We start from the raw sequence: 23,526 nt of genomic DNA, 5'->3' as shown, positions 1-23,526 counted from the left end.
TGGCCTCACCACAACCCTCAAGCCCCACACACACCTCTCTCTCCTTCTCCTTCAACTCCAGCTCCGTCTCCTTCACTTTGTTGACGAACATCTGCCTCATCTCCTCCTCCTTCCTCTGCAGCTCGCTCAGGAATTCTTTCCTCTTGGCCTCGTATGTCTCCTGTAGGCTGTGGAGACCCAGAGAAAAGAGGCCAACACGGGGATTTTGGCGGAACGGAGTGGGCAGAGCCAGAGAAGCGAAATCACGTGGGCATGGGGGATCGGGGGCAGAGGATGCTGGGGTCCCAGCAGCCTCTCTCCCCAGCTCACAAGCCCCCAGAACAGATGCCGACGTGGCAAGTCTGGCTGTGGCTGGGGAGATAGGCTGTCACCTGAAAGGCTGGCTGTCACCATCGCTGTCCTGGAAGCCCATCTCCTCCAACTTGCAGCGCCGGTAGAGCTCGTAGTGCCGACTGTGGGTCTGCTCGCGGAGGTCCTCCATGTTCACCCGGATCAGCATTTCCCGGAGCTTCACGAAGTCGCAGTGATTTTCGTTCTCCACTGAAAGGAGAGGGCACGTGGGCATCAGGCAGGCTCCCAGTCACCAGCACAGGAAGGACGGGGCACAGGACAGCGGTTAGGGTGTTAGAGGTAGACTCCAGAGAGAGGACAGGCAGCAGATGGTCACGGTGAGGACACAGGACAGGGGACTGAGTCCAGGTCCCCAGCCGGGGCTGTGCTCTCACCACCACACTCACCCTGCACCACGCCCCAAGGGTACTGCCGCGCTCGCACCAGCTTGTTCCCCACCTTCACCTCCTCGGTGCTGCCCACCACGGCAAAGGGCAGGTGTGCCTGGAAAGGGCCCAAGTGTGCATGAGCACTGAGGTGACACAGGCTAATGAACAGACCCACCCTCACTGCCCCTGGGCCCCAGGGAGGGGTTGCCCAGACCTGAACAAGGCCTGGCCAGATGCTCACTTGACGGCTTTCCTTTGGAGAAGTATCCTGGAACCTCCACACAAGGGAGTGGGCTGAACCCGCAACCCCTTTCCTCTTGTTCTAGGGTGTTCTTTCAGCCCTTGGGCTCCCCAGGGGCCACTAGAAGCTCTCTCAAACGACCTGTGGGCCTGGCTCTCTTCCAAGTTCCCAAGCCCTGGCATCCTGCCTGCTTGCTCCTGCAGGTTTCAGGTCCTAGCCCTGAGTTCGTACCTTGGGAAACTTAAACCTGGGGAAGCCCCGGCACCAGCCCAATACCCAATTCTTCCCATCTCCTGTCCAGAAGATGCAGGACTGGCCAGCTCCCAGATGCCCACCCATCCTTCCTGGAGAGCTAAGGTTGAAACCCAGGGAAAAGAGAGTGGCCTGGGGCTGGCTCCAAGCCCTCTGGCCCCAGAGCCCCAAGGCCCTTGCCCAACACTCACATTCATGACCGCATTAATCTCTGCAACGGCTTCATCATCCGTGGGAAACTGGTAAATCTGGACCCCATTGCTGACCAGCTCACCCATGATCTTGATCTTGAACTTGTGGAGCTCACTCTTGGAAATGGTGTCCGCTTTGGCGATGATGGGAATAATGTTCACCTGCCAGGATTGAGGAGAGGGGTCAGCAGGTGAGTTGCTCCTTGACTGTGGAGAGCCCTGCTCAGGCCACACCCCTGGGCAGGCGGGCAGGAAGCCAGAGAGATGGAGCTGCTCCTAAGGGGTGTCCTGGCCTGAACCCAGCCAGCTGGGGCCATTCTGACGGGTTGTAACAATTGGCTGCAGTGTTTCTTACAGCCCTGGCTGCCCCAAACCTCCATCCAGCCCCAAATTACTCCCTTGGGCATACCCAGCTTTGACCCAGAGTGCTCTGAAGGTCTTAACCGGTGTGGGGCCTGACAGGACCAGCAGTAGGGGGCTGAGCACCCCCAAAGCAGGTTAGATGACCCATTAGCAGAAGCCACAGGAAGACCTCAAAATCTCCCAGGCCAAGGTTATCCCATTGTTCACAGTGAAAATTAACTCCTGAGAGAGGGGAGCAGTCACGTGAGAGCTGACAGGTGACTCTGGGGCTGCACACCCTCCAGGACCCCATGCCATTCCTGTCATTCCCATGAAGCTGCCCTTTTAATACCCACTCCTCATTCCTACTCTAATACTAGGGCTTAACTCTCCTGTCTCTACTGTGCTCAGGAGGACCCCAAGGGAAAGCCACAGCAGGAAGGACAGGGGAAGTGAAGGCAGCAGAGGAACTAGGAATTGAGAGAGAGAAAATGAGCAGAGAATTGGGATGCTCTGGGGAGGTGGGGTCAGAGGGGCAGAGGGACGGGGGCGAGGTGGGGAGGTAACTCTAGGGGGATGGGGAGGATGCCAGGAGCTAGCAGGCTGAGAATAAGAATCAACTCAGCTGGAAGGAATGGGCTCAGGGCCAGACGCAGGGGACAGAGATCTAGAGAAAGAGCCCAGAGCAATGGGGGCTGGCTGGAGCCATAGGGACAGATGCAAGAGAAGATACAGAGAGGACCAAGCCCAGGGGGCTGTCCACAAGCCCCCAACCACAGCCCCCCTCTGTGGAAGATGGGGAGCCCACAGAATCAGCTGGAGGGGGGCCAGACCTTGCTGTCTAGTTTCTTCATGGTCACCAGATCCAGGGACTTGAGGGAGTGCCCCGTGGGCGTGATGAAGTAGAGGCAGACGTGGATCCTCGTGTCATGGTAGTCGAAGAGCGAACGGCGGATCTTCAGCTCCTCCTGCAGGTAGTTTTCAAACTGCGCATCGATGTAGTCAACTATGGGCCTGTAACTACAGACGGCTCCGTCACTGGAAGGCAGGCAGCAGAGCCGTGGTGCAAGGCCTGGAGCCCAGCCAGGCTGCCCACCAGCCTTCTCTCTGTGGGAACGAACAGCTTCTACCTGGGGATCCCTGTCTGGGTACAGGTGGCTGACCCCTTCTCCTGGTCCCCCAAGGGGTCCTCAGGACCTTAGATATTCTCCTAACGGCCCTCCCCTGGCCCCCATGGAGTGCAGGCTTGGTTACTTGTCTGGGGCAGCGAGGAGTGCAGAGCACTCGGGCAGAGTGTTAGAACCACGGCCAATGTGGAGGGACGGGGAAGAGACCAGGCGGGCCGCCCTTCCTGCCGCTTGCCTCTCATCCTTATTGATCTGATCCCCGAAGCCCACGGCATCCACGATGGTCAGCTTGAGCTGCACGTTGCTCTCTTGGAGGTCGTAGGTCTGGGGCCGCAGGCGCACACACTCCTCATGGTGACTGGCTTCCTCGGTCTCAAAGGTCGTGTTGAAGAGCGTGTTCATCAGTGTGGACTTGCCAATGCCAGTCTCCCCTGGGGGGCAAGGAGTGGGCAGAGGGGATGTCAAAGGCTGGAACTGGGGCTGTCCCTGGCTGTTGGGTAAGCCAGGTGGGGCTCAGGCACCCTCGGCCTCTGTACAAGAGAGGGGGGCAGGTCTCCCACTCCATCCCCCACTGTCCCCAACCCCATGAACCACCCCTTCTCAGTGGCCTCAGAAATAATATGTGGAAGGAAGACCCAAAAGGCTGACTTGGACATAAGACATGGCTTATGGGGTGTGTAGGTGTTTCCTCAGAGCGTGGGGAAGAGACAAAGCCAGGCAGTTGTGAGATACCACTAGACACTGGCCCCTGCTGGCCTCAATGGGACCCGGTCACCTGCTCTGCACACCATCCCTCCTGGGCCCAGGAAGGTCATGGGGCCAGCAGGGTCAGGGTCTGAAGCCACCAGTGGCTCAGCTCACCTGCTGTGGGTGGCCCCAACTTCATGAAGCTTTAATGGGAGGGGGGAGGTTCAGGAAAGGCTGCTTTCCAAGGGGCACCCACAGCCTGGCAGATGCCAGGGCTTGGGCACCTGCAGAGGGTCTGGCAGAGCTTTTTGTCCCCTCTGGGAGCCCCAGGCCCTGAGGCACATGGAACCTTCCAGAGCCTCCCTGTTGGGGGCTGTATTTGTTTAGATGTGTACTGGAGCTCTTACTACATAACACTGTAATGCAGGGACAGTCTGGTTTACCATAGTGTCATTGACACACAGTAGGAACAACAATAGCTGTTTTTTAAATAAACAAACAAACAAATGGATCCCAACCAGTGTGATAAACACTCAAAGCACTTCCAAGCTTTTTACTCTTTCCAAGTTTACTCTTCATGGCAACACTGAATCAGGACCTGGCTCCACCTCTGTCTTTGACCCTGGCAGAGACACCCACCAAAGCCTCGTCCTGACCCCCCAAAGTGTCACTCTGCCTGGGAGGTCCCCTCGCAGCTCAACAGGTGGTCAGGGCAGCAGCACCCCGTCTCCCAGAAGACCCGCGTCCGTCCTCTGTCTGAGGCTGCCCCCTGGCCGGGCATGACACTCACCCACACAGAGGATGTTGAAGCTGAAGCCCTGAGTGACCGACTTGCTGACCAGCTGGTCGGGGAGGCTGTCGAAACCCACATGGCCACCCAGGGAGAGGCTCCGGGGCTCTGGCTCCGCGTTCTGCCAAGAGAGAGGAGAGAGGCAGTGAGCCCACTAGGGAAGAGGGGCCAAGCAGCGGGGAGGCTGAACCTGAGTCACGCCACCCCCGCTGCGCCGCCAACCTCGTCTCAATTCTCAGCACGTCTCAGGACGCATCGTGAGTGCATCGGAGCTCCAGTTCCAGGCCAAGCTTCCACAGAGGGAGCCCCAGGGCCTCAGGACCCATGACTCTATCTGGGAAAAGGCCCTTTCACCTGTGGCTTTGCTCCTCCTGGGCTGGCGAGGAATGTCTACGCCTGAGGTGTCTCCTGGCAGGTGGCCCCAAGACCTATGGCTGCTACCTGAGGGCTCACCTGTCCTCCTGCCCAGGAGGAGGCCCCAGATGGTCCCTGGATCTTAAACGAAGATTTCAAATGGCCAAGATTAGAGGGTGTGTATGTTCCTATGGCCCCTTCCTACTGAAGCAGGACCCAAGCAGAGGCAGGTCTGGCCTGACCCCCTCACACTCGCACCATCGGGGGGCCTCTCCCATCAGGCTGGGCTCATAGTCCTCCATGGGCACCCCTTGCTCCTCACACACCCAAGCATGGAATGCACACGTGGGCCCTGCTGAAGGGGCCGGCGCTCACTGGGTCTCAGGACCAGTCTCTGGGGCATCGTGACTCTGAGGCCTCAGTGGTACTCTGTAGGGACTCCCAGGCTCTGGCTCCTGCCATCCTCCCGGCCCCACCCCAGTCCTAGTTGCTTAGACAGAGGATTCTGGACGAGAATGTGGAGGCCTGCCCAGAGAGGCGGGCAGCAGGTCCTGAGCGAGCAGGGGCCAGCAAGCTGGCCAGAGCACTATAAAAAGAACCCACCGGGACCCAAAGCAGAGCGTCAAGGTCAGGCTCCAATCTGTGTGGATTCTTTGCTTCCCTGGGAATGGGGGTGGAATGCTTCCCTGGGAATGGGGACGGAAGCTTCCCAGGCTCATCCTCCCCAGGTTTGGGTCCTCTCGAGGGCAGGCCCCAGACAGCTCCGCGTAGGGCAGAAGCATGCCTCCTCTGTTCCCAAGCCCCTCTGCCCTGACTGCCAGCTCGACAGAGCAAGGACAGGACAGGACAGGACAGGCGGTCTGAGTCTCATCCTGCCATCCAGCTCACAGCTCCTGAGGGGGGGAAGCAGGCCCAACTGAAGACAGTCCCAGAAGCACTGATTAGGACAGTGGCAGCCCTTGTGTGGGTACAGGCACAGTGAGCAGAGAGGGCTGAGGACCAAAGAGTAGGGCCCTGGATCCCTGCCCTCCAGCACAGGGATCTCCTGAGCATCTGCGCTCCCCCGACCTCTCTGCAGCCGCAGCCTGTTGCCTCAGTCTGAACCCTCTGACCATTCTTTCCTCCCAACCAGAGCCCCTTGGCACTCAAACCCAACCCTCTCTTCTTCATTAATTATGCCTGCCTGCCCCTTCCCCCAGGCCCCTCCCCCAGCTCAGTCATGGCATCCCTGCATCAAAGACTCCCAAGTGTGTGTGTGGGCAGCCTAGACCCCACGTGGCCCCTCCGGGCAGCTGTACTATCCCCTTGAACAAGTCAGAGTTACCCCTAAGCGGTTCCCTCCAATGACCCTCTTTCAACAGAGCCTCTGCTCTTATAGCTGACCCTTTCTCCCTGCCCCCATCCCCAGGGGAATGAGTCACAACCTTCCCAATCAAGCCCAGGTCCCCCCAGGGCTGCAAACATAACAACAAAGAGGCCCAAAGGCAGCTTCCTCTCACTGGTAGCCACATCAAAACCAGTAAATGGAGCATAGGAAGTGCTGGGTCTGGTTCAAACCCCCTAGCATGGCATTCCGGGCCCTTTACCATCTGAGACCTTTTTCACAGGCTTGGTTCCTGCCCAGCTGGTTATCTCTGGATATACTTTTCAAACTTGACACCTCCCCCAGGCTCCAGAGTTCACTCTACCTTTCCCTGGCACCTGCTTTGACTTGGCCCCCAAGTACGCACATTCCAGACCCCTCACTTGGCTGTGACCCCATTTCCTTGCACTATCAGTTGTCCTTTTTATATGCATCATGATTCTCCAACTGTTCCATGAGCTCCTTGAAGTGGGCTGCAGGCTGGGGGAGGTCAGCTTTCCCACTTCCCACCCTCCCACCACTATGTCCAATGTGCTAGACAACACTACCACTTATAAATTACTGAACACTGTCTTTACTGCCACAGCATCAGGGGTATCTGCCCACCTTACACAGAGCTTCATTATTCGGTCTCTGTTCCACCTGCTCGTGGCAGCTTGCGGATCAAATGGAGGACAGAACAGTTAGTCTAGGGCTTTCTTTTCAGGCGAGACTGAAAATCTCCAAAATTTAAGGCGTGCTGTGCTTGCAGAGAAGGCTATGTGTTTATTCATCCTCTTTTTCCAAGGGTGACACAATCAGGATGCAATCCAACATCCTGTAGTCTGCCGCCAAAACCCACCCAGTCAGCTGTCTGGAAGCCACGCACGCGCACACACACACTCGGCTTCAGAGTCCTTACACAGAATCAGAGGCCATCCTATTCCTGATTTTCCCCAACTCTCTTACAATCCCAGGCTCCAAAGGCTAAGAGCAGCACTCAGGGGTCTCACACAAGCCCACCCACCCACGCTCAGCGAGCCCTGCCTGCCTTCACTCACACAGCTGGGCTCTCTCTGGAGAAGTGTGTACATACAGGGAGGTCTTTGTCCCCAAGTTGTTGCCCAGGCTACACTCTGTCACTCCAAGGGCCACAGACCTGGGGCAATCGATCCTGCTCAGGAGCCTCGGGGGCCACGGGAGTGTCAATCTCCAGAGCACGCGTGCACGCACACACATCCACACACAGAAGAATGGCCGCTGGTCCTCGCGGGGACAGAGTGTTATTCCCTGGTCTCAGGAGACTGATCTGACCTCCCAGCTCCATTGAGGTGCGACTCTTACTAATGCCAACCTCCCCGATCCTATATTTGGCAACAACAACATGTGATCCAAGGTGCGACACTCCCTCCAAGGTGCCCGCCCAGGTGTCTCCATTGACCTGTGTTGGGTCTCAGCCTAGGAGGAGCCAGCAGCCTACAAAGCACCACTGGCATATCTCAGCTACCACAACTCAGGAAGGAACTTCAGGTCTCTCACTGGTTACTTGCCATTTGTCAGGTAAGACATCAGCTCCAGTTCCAGGGCTGGGTCCTAATAGTCCTGAGCCAATCAGCATGATCGCACAATTGGTCAGGCACAGGCAAGCGACCCAGATTGAGCCTTTATGACCATCTTGTAGCCATTAGGGAAGCCAGCCTAAGACGGAAGCCCACTCAAAGAGGATGGCTGAGCCAAGAAAATCACCGAGGAGAGAGAGCCAGTGTCTGCCCTGCCTCTGAGCTTCTCCCTTTACCCCGGCCACATCTCCCCTTTACTGTTTAAGCTAGCTGAATGGGGCTATCTATTACCTGCAGCTGAAAGCATCTTGACTGCTACAGCCCCCAAAGTGAAACTCTGAATGCAGAGGAACAGGGAGAAAGCAAGGAGAGTAAGGACAGGGAAGGAAAAAGTGGTGTTACAACCACAGGAAGGAATGGATGTCAAATGATGACACCAACACCTCACCAAGGTCCACCTGTGCAGACTAAACCAAGTGATTTACACAGTCTCCTACGCAGCCCTTTCCCACGCTGTGTGGCAGAGACCATTATTATGCCCATTTTACAGGTAAGGAAACTGAGGTGCACAGAAGCTAAAGAACTAATCAGGGTAGAGTAGGGATTTGAGAGCAGCCAAGCCCGTGCCCCAAACCACTCAGCTGTACTGCACCCCCTACTCTTACTATGCTCCCAACTCATTCATTCAGCCCCTCAACACAGGCTTGCTGGACACATCTACTGTGTGCCAGGCACTGGGACAGCCACTAATGAAAAGAGGAAGACACCAGATCCTTAACCTCAGGGGCTCAGTCTAATTCAGTCTAAACTCAAACGGCTGTGACAGCCAGGCAGGCAACGTAAATGGATGAAGGGGAGCAGGATAGTAACAATAACCACCACCACACCTAACGGTTATCAAGGGCTTACCAGGTGTGACTCTATTTTCACCTCATTTAGTCCACACATCAGCCCTATGAGGTAGGCTGTATATTATCCCCACTGTACAGAAATAGACAATTGAGGCACCAAGAGACTAAGTAACTTTCTCAAGAGGACACTGCTCAGGAAGGTGAAGCCAGGATCTAAATGGAGATGGTGTGACCGTAAAACCCACACTTCCAGCCACATCACTCTGCCGCCTATTGGATGAAAGACCCGGCGACTTGGCTGAGTGTGGGGTCCCTCAGGGAGAGGCAGGAAGAGTGGGGAACTGAAGAGGCTGTGCTCGGTCCATGAATGGCTATGGTTTTGTGACTCCAGCCAACTGTGGGAATGCAGACCTAGCATTACTAAATCTTCCAATTTTTTAAAAAGAATCCAGAAATCCAGATTTTTTTGCGAAACCCACTAGTTTTCAAAGGTTGGCAACAACTACCAATGGAGAATACCATGAGGGTCCAACTCAACGTGTCTGGGGGTTGGACCTGACCCATGGTCTGACAGTCTGCAACCCCGGGTCTGGCAGAATGGTGACCTGGAAGGACAAAACACCCAGTCTGCACTCTTGGGCATGGAGCCCCACAGGAGACTGCTCTGCGGGAGGAGACTTCAGGCTGGACAACTTAACTCGGACCCTGGTGAGAGGTAGACCCAGCTGCTTCTGGCCCTTTCCACATACCCAGCTCCCAGGGGTGCCAGCTCAGGGGGCTCAAAGTGTCCTCAAATCTCCAGGATAGAGAGTTGGCAGCTCTGAACTCTACACACACAATGGGAAACTCCGCAGGGCCCCTCTCTAATCACTAACAAGCTTTTGGCTCCTAAGCCAGGCTCTGGGCTTCTATGTCATCATTTCTTTGGCACATCAAAGACAACAACCAAAATAATAACTGCTCAGGCTGACTGCGTTCCTCCATGCCCAGTCGTCCAGAACAAAGTAGAGAATGGCATTTTGTTATGCAGCCCAGTGGATAAATAGGACATCCTTTTCCTGACCAGGAAATGCTGTCTGAGCCTTCTGGAGCTGCCCCAAACACCAGACAAAAGGAGCTGCCCCTTTTACCAAGAAGAGAGGTGGGACCTGGGGGGAAACCATGTCTCGCACTTGCCCACAAAAACAGGATTTTATCCAAAAGAAAGTGGAAATCTGCTGAATGTCTAAACCAGTAGAGCCAAGGAAGCTATGGATGAAAAAAACCCCCGAGATCAAACCTCCCAAACGAGGTTGGCTGTTGGGGTGGGAGTAGAGATGGCACCCCATCATTAGTGTACTTGGCTCCTGAATCCTAGGCAAAGAGCAGCCCCTACCCCAGGTAGGACAGAGTAGGACTCCACAGAGTCCTCTCCAAGTGCCTTGGACTTCAGATGCTTTTCTCCCCCCAGGCTCCCATGCCTAGTACCCACTGTCCTGAGCACCCAGCAGGCAGACAGGAAGCCTTTTCCGCAGGAGAGCTCCAGCTCTGGGGGGGCCCTATAAAGTCCTTGTGCAGTGGACCCAGGAGTCATTGCGCCACTGGGAGCCTTCTCCGCCTGTGTTCCTGGCACAAAGCACCCTACCCCTGGCTCTAGCTACTCTCAGCAGCCTGGGCCTTAAATAGCCAGAGCAGAGGCCCCTGGCCAGAACCCATGGTCATAGCACAACTGTCCTTGAGTCCGAGAGGAATCCTAGGAATTTTCCCAGGAAAGGCTTAGGCTCTGGTCCCAGGATTCCACAGCCAGCCTCTAAGCCCAGGTCAAAGGTTACGGGAAATAACTACAGGGATGTACATAGGAGGGTGGGGGTGGGAATGCTGCTATCCTGGGCCAGGAGGGAAGAACAGAGGCAGAATATACCTGTCCCCAATCAAGAGGACACCTGAGAACCAAAGTGTCTCTCTCTCCTAAGGTGGCAACAAACCTGGGGAGAAGACGCAAGCCAGGATCAGCCTTCATGGTGGCAGCACGGTGGCAGATGAGGTAATAATGGCAAGATGGCAGTTGGGCCCCAGGAGGAGATCACCAGTCACTCTCTCAAGGCCAGTCATCCTCTCCCCCATCCTGGGAAGCGAAGGGACTTTGGGAGCAAAAGTACCCCCAGGAGGGGGTGGCGCAGTGGTTGAGAGTCTGCCTGCCGATGCAGGGGACACGGGTTCGTGCCCCGGTCCGGGAAGATCCCACATGCCGCGGAGGAGCTGGGCCCGTGAGCCATGGCCGCTGAGCCTACGCGTCCGGGGCCTATGCTCCGCAGCGGGAGAGGCCACGGCAGTGAGAGGCCCGCGTACCTTAAAAAAAAAAAAAAAAAAAGTACCCCCAGGAGACCGAGGCCACCCCATGCCCTGACCTCAATACTCCAGTTTCTCTGCTTCCCTGTCTCACTAAGAGGCACTTTCCTCCCTCTTTCTGCACACAGACAGCAGGACTGCCACTCAGTAATTTGGGATGGTTTATTTCACACTTCTCATGTCAAAATCAGGTTTCCAAGAAGCCAAGAGCACAGTTACTGGTCTCTGGGCCCACCCACCTCGCCCCAGGCCTAGGACACAGGGATGTCATGTCATCCCTCCCGTGGGAGGGAACGGTCCATCCCACCACAGAGCAGATAGGGAAGGCACTCTGGGCCACAGAAGGTACTGGAACCCCAGGTGTTCATACTTTCCCACTTGGCTCAGGGGCTCCAGAAGCAGCCCCCGACTTCCCCACAGCAGGGAAAGCCACAGCGGTATGGACACCGCAGGATGGAGGCAATCTATTTTCCACAGTGAATGAGACCCCACCTTTGGAAAGAGGAATGTAGGCAGCAAAGGTGACTATGCCCCCCTCCTACCCCAGAATGGATGCCGGTGCTGGGAAGGGGCAGAGAAATACATGGGCACCAACATGGGCCAGCAGAGGCTTGGGGCAGCACTGCTGTACTTCTCTGTTGCTTGCACCATTCACCCCAGCACCAGGCAGAGTGTCAGACTCGTACCCAGGCCCCACAGCCAGGTCTGGTGAGTGGATTTAGGTCCATGGCCCACAGTCCCTCCTGAACCCCGGCCCTCAGGTGGTCCAAGCCCAGAAGGCCCCTCAGAGAGTGGCCAGCACCTATGATCTGAAATAGGCTCTTATTCCTTCCTCCCCTGGTCTGTCCCTCTGATGTGGCTTCCAAGATAAGGCTCAAGAACCATCTAGAAGCCATGTGTTCCGAGGAGGAGAATATCTAATTTTCCCCAATACCACCCAGGGCAACTGGTGTTACAGCCTAGATGCCCCTTGCCCTGTCCTCCACCACCTCTTCCCAGCCATGGTTCCTCACGTGAGCCCTGAGGATGCAGATGGCTCTAGCAAAGAACATCTCTATCACGAGGGCATGTTGACCTTGGGAGGCATTCTTTCCCCTGGCAGATGTGTCTCCCTCCTGCCTGCATAGCACCATATCTAGTTGTCTGGCAAAGCTTGTGCCTTGGGGGCCATGACTGGGGATTCTGAGACCCAACCTAGCAGCACAGAGGCAGGAAGACTGGAGAGGCTGCAGGGGACACATAGAGACCAGCCAGTTCTCAGGCCCTTTGCTCTGTCATCCTGCAGTGGCTTCCTTCTGGTAGCTGGACTGGAGCCACAGAAACGTTCGTGCTAGTTACTGCCCCAAATATGTACCTCCACCTAGCCCATCTTAGGGCTCAAAACTCAGAGGGCTCCACCCTCTCTGTCATCTCAAGGGGTACTGGGGGCTGAGGTTGGGTCTGAGGCCCAAACTTGCCAATGACCAGAGTCTGCATCTCACCCAACCGTGGGCTGCTGGCATCAACAAGATGATGGACACAAAGCATCCAGTGCCCTCCCTGCCATCCAAAGCTTTTGACAAATATCTGGCCCTGTGCTCCAAGCCTCCACCAGTTCTCCTGCATCGTTGGCATTGCGGTCAGTCTCCTTCATGCCACCTTCTCTGTTCCTACTCTGCTCAGTCCCTTTTCATATGCTCCCCTGGATCACCAATGCCTCCCCATCAGTCTCCCTGCTCTGACCCATTCCAGTCCAGATCCCAGACAGACCTTTCTAACGTGAGCACCCAGAGCATGGTATGATGCCCATGAGGGGGACAGGGCAGGGCAGACCCACCTCTCAAGGGGAGGGGGTGGAGCTGCAGCTTTGCAGGTTGGCGCTCGCTTAAGACCCCTCCATACCACCAGGCACTGAGAGCTGCACAGATGTACCTTGCTCAGCTCCTACTTCTCCTTCGTAACAGCTCAACAAGGAGGTTACTGGTCATTTTTACAGGACAGGGAGACACCACTCTGTGACAGGCCCACTGGGCTGCCTCCCACATTCCTTCCCACCAGCTCTTGCCTCAGGGACAGAGTAGGCACTCCCTGGATAGCCTGCTTCTTGGGGAAGTGTCAAGATTACAGGGGTGACAACGGAAGTGACAGATGGTGCTGGGGATAAAGCGGAGATGGGGGTGGGGGGGAGCGATGGGCTGGGAGGAGTGCCAGGCGTGAGGCTGCCATGCTGCACGCTTCTTCCCTCTCCCCCTCAGATCTCCACTTTCCCTGGGCCCTCAGTCCTCCCTCGCTATAGAGTTTGAACTCTGCCCCATGAGATTCTGACAGGAAAAACACAGGAGATGGCCCCTGGGGCAGACAAAGAGTAAGGCCCAGAGTCTGGGACCAATTAAGGAGGAGGGGCAGAGCAAGAATGGACAGGAGTCTGGCTGCCCAAGGAGGGCAAGAGGCAACAGACTCCCCAGAGGGCTGTCCCAGACATGCACATCCTAGGAGATTTCGACCATAACCCCATGGCTGATCTAGGATTGAGCAAGGCCCAGCCAAAATGTAAAGGTTGCTGAGTCTGCAGTCTTTATATCATGCTACATGGAGAATAGGAACCCAGCACACACTGACCTCAAAGTACCATTCCACATGCTCATCTAAGCTCCAGGTTGGGACAGTTCCCAGGCCCTCCTGGGCTGGTCTGACCACCGAGCTAGCCTGAGGGGCAGCGTCAACCTGCCACAGCTCAACCAGATTATAGCCTCATGGCCACTTAACACCCAGTTCAACCCTGCAGCAAGTGAGACACCTAACATATCTCCAAACATGCCATAGATTGCAATTATCTTCCACAAACTCTTTGAAGAATATCAGTATGGTTATTGCCACTTTATAGCAAGATAAAGGAAGAAATGATTTTCCCAGGATGACAAGGCAGGAGAGGAGAATGGAGTCCAAACTCCTAAATTCAGGCCAAACCCAACCCAAGGTCTCCACCCAAATTCAACCGTGTCCATGTCCTCCCAGGAGGCTGACAACTCAGAGTGTGAAGGGTGTGGAAGGTGTCCATCCATCCAGCTTAACCTGGCACAGTCACCAAGGCCCCTGAGCTCAGGCTGTACATCCTTATTTGAGTCAATCCTCTCTCTGTGCCTCGGCCCACCATGTCAATAATACCTGAAATCCTTGCAGATATGGTTTAAGAGCAAACACAGGAATCTGAGGGGAAGAGCCTTTCCAGCCCAATGCCTGCCACTGCAGCTAGGCCTCTCAGCTCAGCCTCTGAGGATAATCTCTGGACGCATGTGGTGATGGGAGCCCCTAGGGAGGGTACCGTGTAATGGAGCAAGCTCATTCTCTGCTGCCTTCTTACACACAGGGCCAGTCTTCACATCCACATGGGCACTAAGTAACATGTATTATTTATTGTGTCTTTACCATGTGCCAGACACTGCTCTAAGCACCTCGCCTGGATACTCTCATTAAATCCTTCCAATAACCCTATGAGGGAGGTAGTATTTTTATTCCATTATACAGATGAGAACACTGAGGGGTTAAACAACTTGCCCAGGGTCACAAGGCCAACAAGCAGTAATCTAGGATTCACATCAGGCAGTCTGTTTCTAGTTACTCTACATACTGCTCCCACCTGCAAGACCAACTGTTAGAGTAACCTCTGGCCACAGACAGACAAGACCCAGACATAACTTTCTGGTCAGCTGGGCACAGAAAATGCACACAGGCACGCGGGCAGAGATGTACAAACACACACAGCTCTCTTGGCCTCCAGCTAACCAGCAGGTCTGTTGGGATGCATGCACAGCCCTCCTGGGGTACATAAATTCCCATTTACAGTGCAGGGGTAGGGTGAATCTCTGATTTGCCCAACCTCTGAATCTGCTCCTCCTGTATTTAAACTTACTGAACTGACTCGCAGGCCCCTCTCCAATGAGAATAAAACACCCAAGTCTAAAAATTATGAAACCAAGAGTTCCTGCTTTAATTACGCATATTTCCAAAGTAGACCAACATTTTTAGATTAAAGAGAAAATTTACATATATAAGTTCAGATGACAATATTTATAGCATTAATTACATAAGTCCAGAATCCCTTATTTAGCCCCAGAACCAATTCCTTATCAGTCACATATTTAGCATTTCCCCACTACCCCCAACATCCCTGGGCCCTCCCTCCCCCTTACCACCAACCAGGGCCTCACATGCTGGCAAGAGGACACAGCTTCCTTCACTGTCACAGCCCAACCTCCCAGACACACCCAAATCCAGCCTTAGACATCAGGGGACATGCAGACACAATCCCCAAAAGGCCCCTCTCCCCCGCGTGAATTATGAAAGCCTTTGGGAAGTTGGCTATTGGCTGGCTCAGGCCCAGAGAGACCTGTACAGGGACCACCAGAGACGTTAGCCCTGCAGAAGGCATACCTGGACTGGGGCCCAAACATCCACTGGGCTGAATCTGGAATCCCTCCAGTTTCTGGGGAATGGCTGCTTCAGACCCGACCACTGAGGCCAGAGCTGCCTGGAATCGCACCCAGGATCCGGGAGCTTGGGTGGGGGGGTGGGGGGTGGAGCGGGAAGGAGAAGAAGGCCGTGGTCTTCAGGACCCAGGTCTGCAACTGCCCTGGGTTCATTTGAGGGACTCCCTAGGATCCCTAGGGCTTCATCCTCACCGGCTGTACCCATCCAACAGCACCTGCGCGGCTAGGAATCTCCCCAGCCGTGCAGAAACACTAGGGAGAAGTGGGTCCGGAGTATCCTGGATCCTCCCCTCTGGCCCCCGGGGCCCCAGTCTGTCCTCAGACCTGGCCAGGACCAGGCGGGTATTTATCTGCTCCTCTCCGCGAAAGAGGTCTGCTCTTCTTCGCCCAAGGGGGGCGACCCCGCCAGCCTCCCGGCAAGGCGCCCCCCGCCCGACGCCCTGGGACCCGGGACTAGCGCTGCGAAGAGCCCGCTCCGGTGTCCCCCGTCGCGCCCGGCGTCGAGGCCCGGCCGCGCGGCTTTGACAGTCCGGCTCGCGACCCCAACCAGCTGCAGGGCGGCCCCCTCCCCGCGTCCAGCGCCTCCCGCGCGCGCCGCGGCCCAACAGGGCCCTCACCGAGAAGCGTTCCAGGTCAGTGGCCGCCATGGCGAGCTCCGCACCGGGCGGGCGAGCCGGGGCGAGCACCCGGGCCGCGATGGGGACAAGCCGGCTGCGGGACGCGCTCCGCCCGGGCGGCTGCGGCTGAATGGATCCAATATGGCCACTTCCTGGAAACTCCCCTTGGCGGCGGCGGCGGCGGCGGCGGCGGCGGCGGGAGAAGCCGCTGAGCCGCCCCCGCCCCCGCCCGCGGGACCGGCCTCTCCGCCCGGCCCGGCCACGAGCGCAGCCGGAGCCCCTCCGCTAGGATGACCGGGGGTCTCCGCTGCGAGGCGGGAGGTGCCGGCTGCGGGGACTGCTGGGACTTGTAGTCCCCGAGTTGGGGGACCGGGAGGGCAGTACCCGAGGGGCCGGGGCCGGTGCCTGCCGGCTTGCCGCGTGTCCCTGGGACGCTGCGGCCAAGCCCAGGAGGGAGTGTCCCGCTCCCGCGCGCTAGAAAGTCCGCTCCGTGCGGAGGAGATTGGAGTGCTGCGTGCGCCCTTGGGGTCTCCCCCACCAAGCCGCCTCCACCCGGTCGGAGCTTGTAAATGCACTGGGATCACCCGCCAGAATGTCGACGGACTGCATGCGGCCGGTCGGGTCCAGGAGAGGCTGCCTCAGCCTCGGGTGACCGTACCCCGGGCCCCACCTGATGCTCTGGTCCGAGCCAGGGCGGCACCCAGGGCGGGACCCGCGCGTCCGGCCGGGCGACGTTCCCGGGCCAGGGACCAGCCTTTGGCTTCTTGCGCAACAAATGCTCAGGATGCGAAGTTCAGGCTCGGGATTCGTGCAGTAGAAGCCGAGCTCGACAGTCAAGACATCAGATTGCAAGTGACCGTCACCCTGCCTGCCCCCAAGGGTTTGGGGCGATGTCTTAATGGAGTCTGGGCACTGTGCATAGAAGACTACGGCTCCCAATGCATGCACATTCTCTCTGCTAATCTCACTACTCAAAACGTGCACAAAACTTAGGAAACGAATACCTCTGCCCAAGCCAAAGGCCTCAGGGGGCTCTAGTCCTTTTCACTGACTATATCAAATCCAGCCCCAAATCCTCTGAAACCCTCTTTTTCTTTCCCCTCCTTCTGCCTTTCTCTCTGAAACAACCCAGCCTATCCCTCTGACTCAGGAAATTGTCCTGGCTGAAGTTGCCCATAGACCATATCTGGACTTGGCACACCTAGCTTTTCACCTTGAAGTGTCTTTCCCCTCCCTTCTCTCCAGGGCAAACACTCACTAAGGTGAACTGACATCCCACTGGTCCTTTCTCACTCAGTGTGTTCATTTTGTTCCTCCCTATCGTGGTGTTTCACACGTTGTACTGTAGTTATCTACAAGAAATGGGCGAAGATGTGGTTAACGGAGCTGAGCCTACGGCAGACCGCCTGGGTTAGAACCCTGCCTCCATCCCTTGCTAGCTTTTTAACCTTAGGCAATTTACTTACCTGTGCCTCCCTTTCCTCATCCCAAAATTAAGAATAATTATAGTACCTCTGCCACAGGATTAAACATAATAAAATAAGCAAAAGGCTTTAAACTATACTTGAAATAAAATGCTTAATAAAATCTCCCTCTCTAGACTACAAAGGCCCCAATGTCAGAACCCAGAGAGAGGGAGAGAGAGTGTATGTGTGTGGTCAATCAATGTTGAGTTGATTGTCCTAGACCAGATCTGCTGTTTCCTTTTTCTTTCCCGTAACTGGCAAGAAATCTGTCCCAACTACCATTTTCTGCATCACAACTCTCTTGGATCTGCCCTAAGTTATCTTTAAAATGGTCTTTTCCCCCCTAGTTGGACATATTTCAAAATGATCTACTTCTAGCAGCCCCAGCTGCTGGCTGTGAGAAGGAAAAGCCCAGATTACAGCAGACTTCCTTCTCTTTGGATTTGTTCACTCTACTAGGAAAATTTACACCTACTCCTGAAACCCCAAATTTCTTTTTCTTTCTTCCTCTTCTCCATCTCCATCTCCTTCCTGTTCCTCTTCTTCTCCTTCCTCCTCCTTCTTCTCCTCCCCCCTTCTTCTCCTCTTCTTCTCCCTCTCCCTCTCCTTCTTCTTCCTCTTCTCCGCCTCTCTGCCCCCATCTTCTCCAATGCTGCTGTTGGTCAGAATTACTGAAGTAGGGAGAGTTACCTGTGGGGACACAAAGGTGAATACAACAATCATTTCTCACAGGAGGCAAAGTGAGAAATCTCATGGCAGCATTTCCTAGTGTTCCTTATACACCTAGGAGGACTTCATAGCTGTTACACACACACACAGTGGTCCCATAGTTAGATAACTGTATTATGGAAGACTTAGTTCCATACAGGAAAAGGTTTCTGTAGAAGTTCTCAGAGCTTTTGTTAAGGTAATATGCATTGTCACTGTCTGAGAGGTAAAGGGAATATGCAGCCTTCCTCAAACTTAGTTGACCGCTCCCCTGCCCGCACCCCACATACACACCTAGCATCACACTGAAACTGAACTGGACAGGCCTCACTGTTGCTTGTCTTTTACTTTTGTTTATAGTTTCTTTTGTCATGCAAAAGTTCAAAATGTTGATGTTGTAAAGTTTACCTGTTATTTCCTTTATGGTTTTCACCATAAAATCTCCTTTTAAAAAATCCTTCCCTGTCTCAGATTCATAAAGATATTCTCTTTGTATCTTCTTATAAAACATTAAAAAATGTTTTTCACGTTTAGGCCCATCAGTGATCTGTTTATGTGCATGCCAAACCAATTGTTTCGTCATCACTGATATACAATGCGAATAGTATCAGAGGCTAAATTTCTATGCGTGTGTGTGTGTGTGTGTGTGTGTGTGTGTGTGTGTGTGTGTGTGTAGGCCTGTGGCTCAGTTAGGATAAGATTTAGTTGCTTCTACAAGATAGAAGCTTCTTTCTTTCGCACATTATCCAGATAGGCAGTCTCGGTGATGTGACATTGTGTCCACACCTCCTATGTTGCTTTGCTTTGAAAAGCCCTGACCTCATGGTCCCATGTGGTGAAATCAGCATTCCAGACAGCAGGAGGGAATGAAGGTAATAAAGAGAAAAGGAGCAAACACTCTCAGATGGTTCCAGAAACTGCCACATGGCACATCTGTTTATATCCTATTGGCCACAGCTGAGAAATGGGGTCTTTATTTTGGCCACCATGTGAAAAGCTAAAAATTCCGTAAAATGTTAGAAGAGTAGACATTGGGAGATAGTAGCAATCTCTGCTATAGTCTGTTTTTGAACGATTTATTCTGTTCAGTAAGATGCCTGAATTTTTTTTCTAATGCTTTAATTTTTTAATTTATTTACTAGAAAATTAAAATATTAAAAAATGACAAGCAAGGAAATAATCAGCTATATACACCTTTCAGAATCAACCACAGAAATGACCATTACGTTACATCATTCCAGAAAGCTCTCTATGCATATTTACAGACAGGAGAAAATATCATAGAGATATTTTGTAAGAATTGGACAATAATACAGGTGCCATTTTAATTAAAAGTATTAAATTTAATTTTACTTGAATTTAAAAGTTGAAGTGAAACTGAAGGAATAGTTGAACTTCAAGTAATGCTTCTTGACCACAAGAGATATTACTTCCTAAAAGATACCTCTGAGGGTAAACAAAACTTGTGAAAAACATGAAGAAGTTGGAGTCAATTCTTTAAAATTATGCATTTTAATTGCATGTTTGGGTATGTGTGTGTGCATTAGCTCTCACGATTCTTTCCATCTTTCCACCTCCCTTGACCCTGCCTCCTCACTTTTGTTACTTATTATTGTTACATTGTCCAAATTTATGATAATCATATTCTGGGGGAGTTCCCTGGTGGTTCAGCAGTTAAGACTCCGCACTCCCAGTCAGTGCAGGGGGCCAAGGTTCCATCCCTGGTCAGGGGCCTAGATCCCGCATGCCGCAACTAAAGGTCCCGCATGCCGCAATGAAGGTCCTGCACACTGCAACTAAGACTCGGCTCAGCCAAATAAATAAATAAACATTAAAAGAAAATAATCAGGGACTTCCCTGGTGGCGCAGTGGTTGAGAATGCATCTGCCAGTTCAGGGGACACGGGTTCAATCCCTGGTCTGGGAGGATCCCACGTGCTGCGAAGTAACTAATCCCATGTGCCACAACTACAGAGCCTGTGTTCTAGAGCCGGCGCCACAACTACTGAAGCCTGCGTGCCTAGAGCCCGTGCTCCACAACAAGAGAAGCCACCGCAATGAGAGATCCGCACGCTGCAGCAGGGAGTGGCCCCCCGCTCACCACAACTAGAGAGGGCCCATGTGCAGCAAGGAAGACCCAACACAGCCAAAAATAAATAAAATAAATTTAAAAGAAAAAGAAAATAATCATATTCTGTCCTAGTTTCTTGGTATACATTCCAGGCTTACTAAATTCGATGCTCATCTCTGGTCCTTCTATCAAGGATTCTCCATTTGCAAGGTCTTTATTTCAATTCTTCTCTTAATGGGCTGAATTTCATTGTTAAGCTGTTTTCTCAAGAAGCATTTTGGATGTTTAAGCACGTCTGTCTGTTGCGTTTACACTGGAACCATATCTTGGCTGGATAAAATATACTTGGGTCTCACCTTCTTTCCCATAGAATGTGGTAGGTTTTGCTCCTTTTTCTTCTGGGAAGAAGTCTGAGGCCAGCCTAAATTTTCCCCATTGTGGGTGGCCTTTTTTTCCTACTTGTATGTCTAAAGAAGTCACTCTTCATCTTTTTTTTTTTTTTCAGTTCAATAACTTAACTAAAACATAGCTTAGTAATTAGCATTCTGAACACAGCTGTTCTGGAACATAATGTCTTTCAACCCGCAGTTTTAGTTTTGCTTCTTCTGCATTAAACATCTTTTTTAGCTCTATTTTTGGTTTCTCTTCTTCAGGGATATCAATTAATCCTTATATTGGATCATCTTTGTCTGTATTCCATTTCTATTAATTCTATTTCTTAAACTCTTTACCTTGTTTAGCTGCCCCAATTCAGTAATTTGAGCTTCAGTGGGGTCAGTTCTCTTTCTTGTTAGTTCTTATGTGTTTATTTGTTCTACAATGATGTTGTTTTTGTCCTCCGTTTGTTTCCTCTCCATCCATTCTCTTGTTTCATCATCCCATCTTTGAGCCTCCAATTTAATAAATTCATGTTCTTATTAAGTTGCTTTATATATGAAGCAGTTGTAAGAAATTTCCTTTTGTGGGAGAGGGGAGGAGCCCTTGTCTTTTGCCCACCGTTTTCCCTCTATTTATCATTTATAATTTGCTGCCGTGTGTTTGCATCCATTTCTTTTCATCTTGGTTTGCTGGCTCTGTCCAGAACCCCTTTATGCTGCTATAACATGATGGCTGGTGACGGGTGCTTACTGACCATCTACCCAGGTTTGAGACCAGTCTGTTTCTCCCTCTGACCTAAGCTGGGGATTTAGAGCTTGCACCCTTTTTGGTAGTCTGAATGGGAGGAGGGGAAACAGGAGCACTCGGCCAAAGCAGGGGGCAGTCTTTGCTGGAACAGCTGTGCATGCTCCTGTCCTGAGGTTCTGATTCATACCCAGCACAAGGCTCATGTCACCTGATTGGGGATGGAGAGCGGGACACCATACACCTTTTCCAAGGAAGGAGGATAACTCAGGCTTTGGATCAATTTCTCAAGTTGGAGTGTTATTCTGGAGACTTTATTTCCATTGGCTGAGTCAGCTCCATGGATCACGCTCTCAGCTTCCCTCATTTCTCCCCAGCACACTTTGTAATACTGCTCATTCAGAAAAGGAAGAATATAAGTGCATGACTCATATCTGTTTCTTTTCAGATTCAGGAGCACTGGGGAGGATGTTCAAGATTTTGTCAATCTCTGAGCGTTGAGGACAGGGTAGAGAGCAGAGATGTGCTGTGCCACTCCTTGCCACTCCAAAATCTTCTGTATTTTTCTTTGGATGCCAAATTTGAGGTTTACTGTATGGGTGCTGATAGTAAATTTCCCCTGTGATTTTTATCTACTTTATTTTATTTTGTAAGGAATTGCAAAAGAAAAATCCTGTAGGGAGGGCTTCCCTGGTGGCGCAGTGGTTGAGAGTCCGTCTGCCGATGCAGGAGACACGGGTTCGTGCCCCAGTCCGGGAAGATCCCACATGCTGCGGTGCGGCTGGGCCCGTGAGCCATGGCCACTGAGCCTGCGCGTCCGGAGCCTGTGCTCCGCAACGGGAGAGGCCACAACGGCGAGAGGCCCGCGTACCGCAAAAAAAAAGAAAAAGAAAAATCCTGTAGGGAGGATTTCATTCACTGTCTGCATCTAGAAGTGCCCCTACACATTTTTAAAGCAGCATTGGCCATCTCTGGCTTTCACATCTGACTCGTGATCAAGGTCTGTGAAATGATCCAAAGCAAGAGCATCTAAGGAGCCTCCTGGGTCTTAGGCACTGAGTTCACAAGTCCCAAGTTGTCCCACTCAGGCAGGCAAACTCTCCCATTTTGCAAAACATGACTCTTAAAAGCCAGATTTAGGAATTATAGTCAAATGGCAGTACTGCCAGGTTGAGGCCTAGACCAGGAGTCCTGGCCTGATGGAAAAGCTCTCCCAGAGAGAAGGAACCATGTTCCAATTTCTTCTAGGAAACCAGTCAGAGTTCGCACCAAGGCTGGATGCAGGAGCTGTGTGGCACAGGGAGAACAACCAGCAGAAAGCAGCCCTTCCCTGGCCTCATGGGTTTCCGGCTGTCCTCTGCCTCGAGTTCCACAGTGGAGACTGCATGCTGCAGACGGGACAGGAAGCAGGTCAAAACTTAGGCCTCCCGGCCTTCCACCAGAGCATGTGGCATGGATGTCTCATACACAAAGTACTAGGAATGCCTTCGATAGCCCTGGAGGTGGGAATCTCTGCCTTTTAAAACAGAAGTGCCTCCGTGGCACATGAGTCCCTGGGTCCCCTGAGAGAGCCCCAAGACCATGGCTCCCAGGAACACATCCTGGGAGGTTTTGTAGAGCTTGAAGCTTATAGAATTTGTAAGGCTTTCTTTGAGGAAAAGAATACACAATTATAAATACAAGATTGGATATGGAAGTAATTATTTATTTAGAATGAGAAAAGAACAGGACTTGTAAGGTACCCATGCAAGTGAGAGGCCTGGAATCTTAAGCTTCATGTGTTTCAGGAGGTCCAGGGTGTCCTTAGTAAACGGGCCACAGAGACACCCATGGGTGCCTAGTCCCGGAGTCTACAGGGACTTCTGAAGCAACCCCCATGGCCCAGAGCTGCCCAATGCAGAGGAAACCCCACTCCAAACCTGGCCTGGAGGGCCCAAAGAAAGGGGTTGATACCAACTTTACAAGGGACTCCATGTGACTTGTCAGAAGATCCTGCCCATGGCTCTGCCCCCAGCCCACCCCCTCCCCCCAATAGGCACAGGTTGCCCTACGGTGGTAGGATTTCAGCTCCTCCAAGGTGGTTGTGATCAAAAAGAATTCTCTGGGGAAAAAATGTGAGGACTGTCCAGTCCACTAGAGAGCTACAATCTATACAAATGGAAGACTTAAGATACTCACAGATGGAGAGGCCAGGTGATGTGCAGCTGGTGGCCAGACCATTTCAGCATGTTCTCCATCCCTGCAGCCATGAACAGGTTGGATACAAGCAGGTGAGAGGCAGCTCCACATGGTGA

At 53.1% G+C, this 23,526-nt stretch overlaps 2 protein-coding genes across 12 annotated transcripts in view; both read right to left on the bottom strand.

Annotated features, from left to right (window-relative positions):
• Positions 1 to 16,039, bottom strand: part of SEPTIN8 (septin 8) — a 26,546-nt gene extending 10,507 nt beyond the window's left edge. For 4 of the 11 annotated variants that reach the window (XM_033405894.2, XM_033405888.2, XM_033405892.2 and 1 more), the window contains exons 1-9: positions 15,867 to 16,039; positions 15,194 to 15,316; positions 4,350 to 4,470; positions 3,108 to 3,303; positions 2,579 to 2,765; positions 1,404 to 1,565; positions 738 to 834; positions 372 to 540; positions 35 to 167 (exon numbers count right to left, since the gene is read on the bottom strand). In XM_033405894.2, the coding sequence (XP_033261785.1) occupies positions 35 to 167; positions 372 to 540; positions 738 to 834; positions 1,404 to 1,565; positions 2,579 to 2,765; positions 3,108 to 3,303; positions 4,350 to 4,470; positions 15,194 to 15,316; positions 15,867 to 15,896 (1,218 nt within the window). In that variant the 5' untranslated portion in view covers positions 15,897 to 16,039. The remainder of the gene's footprint in view (positions 1 to 34; positions 168 to 371; positions 541 to 737; positions 835 to 1,403; positions 1,566 to 2,578; positions 2,766 to 3,107; positions 3,304 to 4,349; positions 4,471 to 15,193; positions 15,317 to 15,866) is intronic. The other 7 variants (XM_033405889.2, XM_033405891.2, XM_033405895.2 and 4 more) reach the window with 4 other exon arrangements.
• LOC125963807 (uncharacterized) lies at positions 15,994 to 23,526 on the bottom strand. Its single transcript, XM_049707281.1, has 2 exons — positions 23,411 to 23,526; positions 15,994 to 18,022 (listed from the first exon to the last, which is right to left on the bottom strand). Exons 1-2 carry the CDS (start codon positions 23,519 to 23,521, stop codon positions 17,804 to 17,806), a joined length of 330 nt encoding a protein of 109 aa, XP_049563238.1. The 5' UTR covers positions 23,522 to 23,526; the 3' UTR covers positions 15,994 to 17,803.

Source organism: Orcinus orca, chromosome 3 (genome assembly GCF_937001465.1).
Source record: "Orcinus orca chromosome 3, mOrcOrc1.1, whole genome shotgun sequence".
Classification (NCBI taxonomy): domain Eukaryota; kingdom Metazoa; phylum Chordata; class Mammalia; order Artiodactyla; family Delphinidae; genus Orcinus; species Orcinus orca.
Note: the sequence above shows the minus strand (reverse complement) of the source record. Positions and strands in the feature narration are given on the sequence as shown.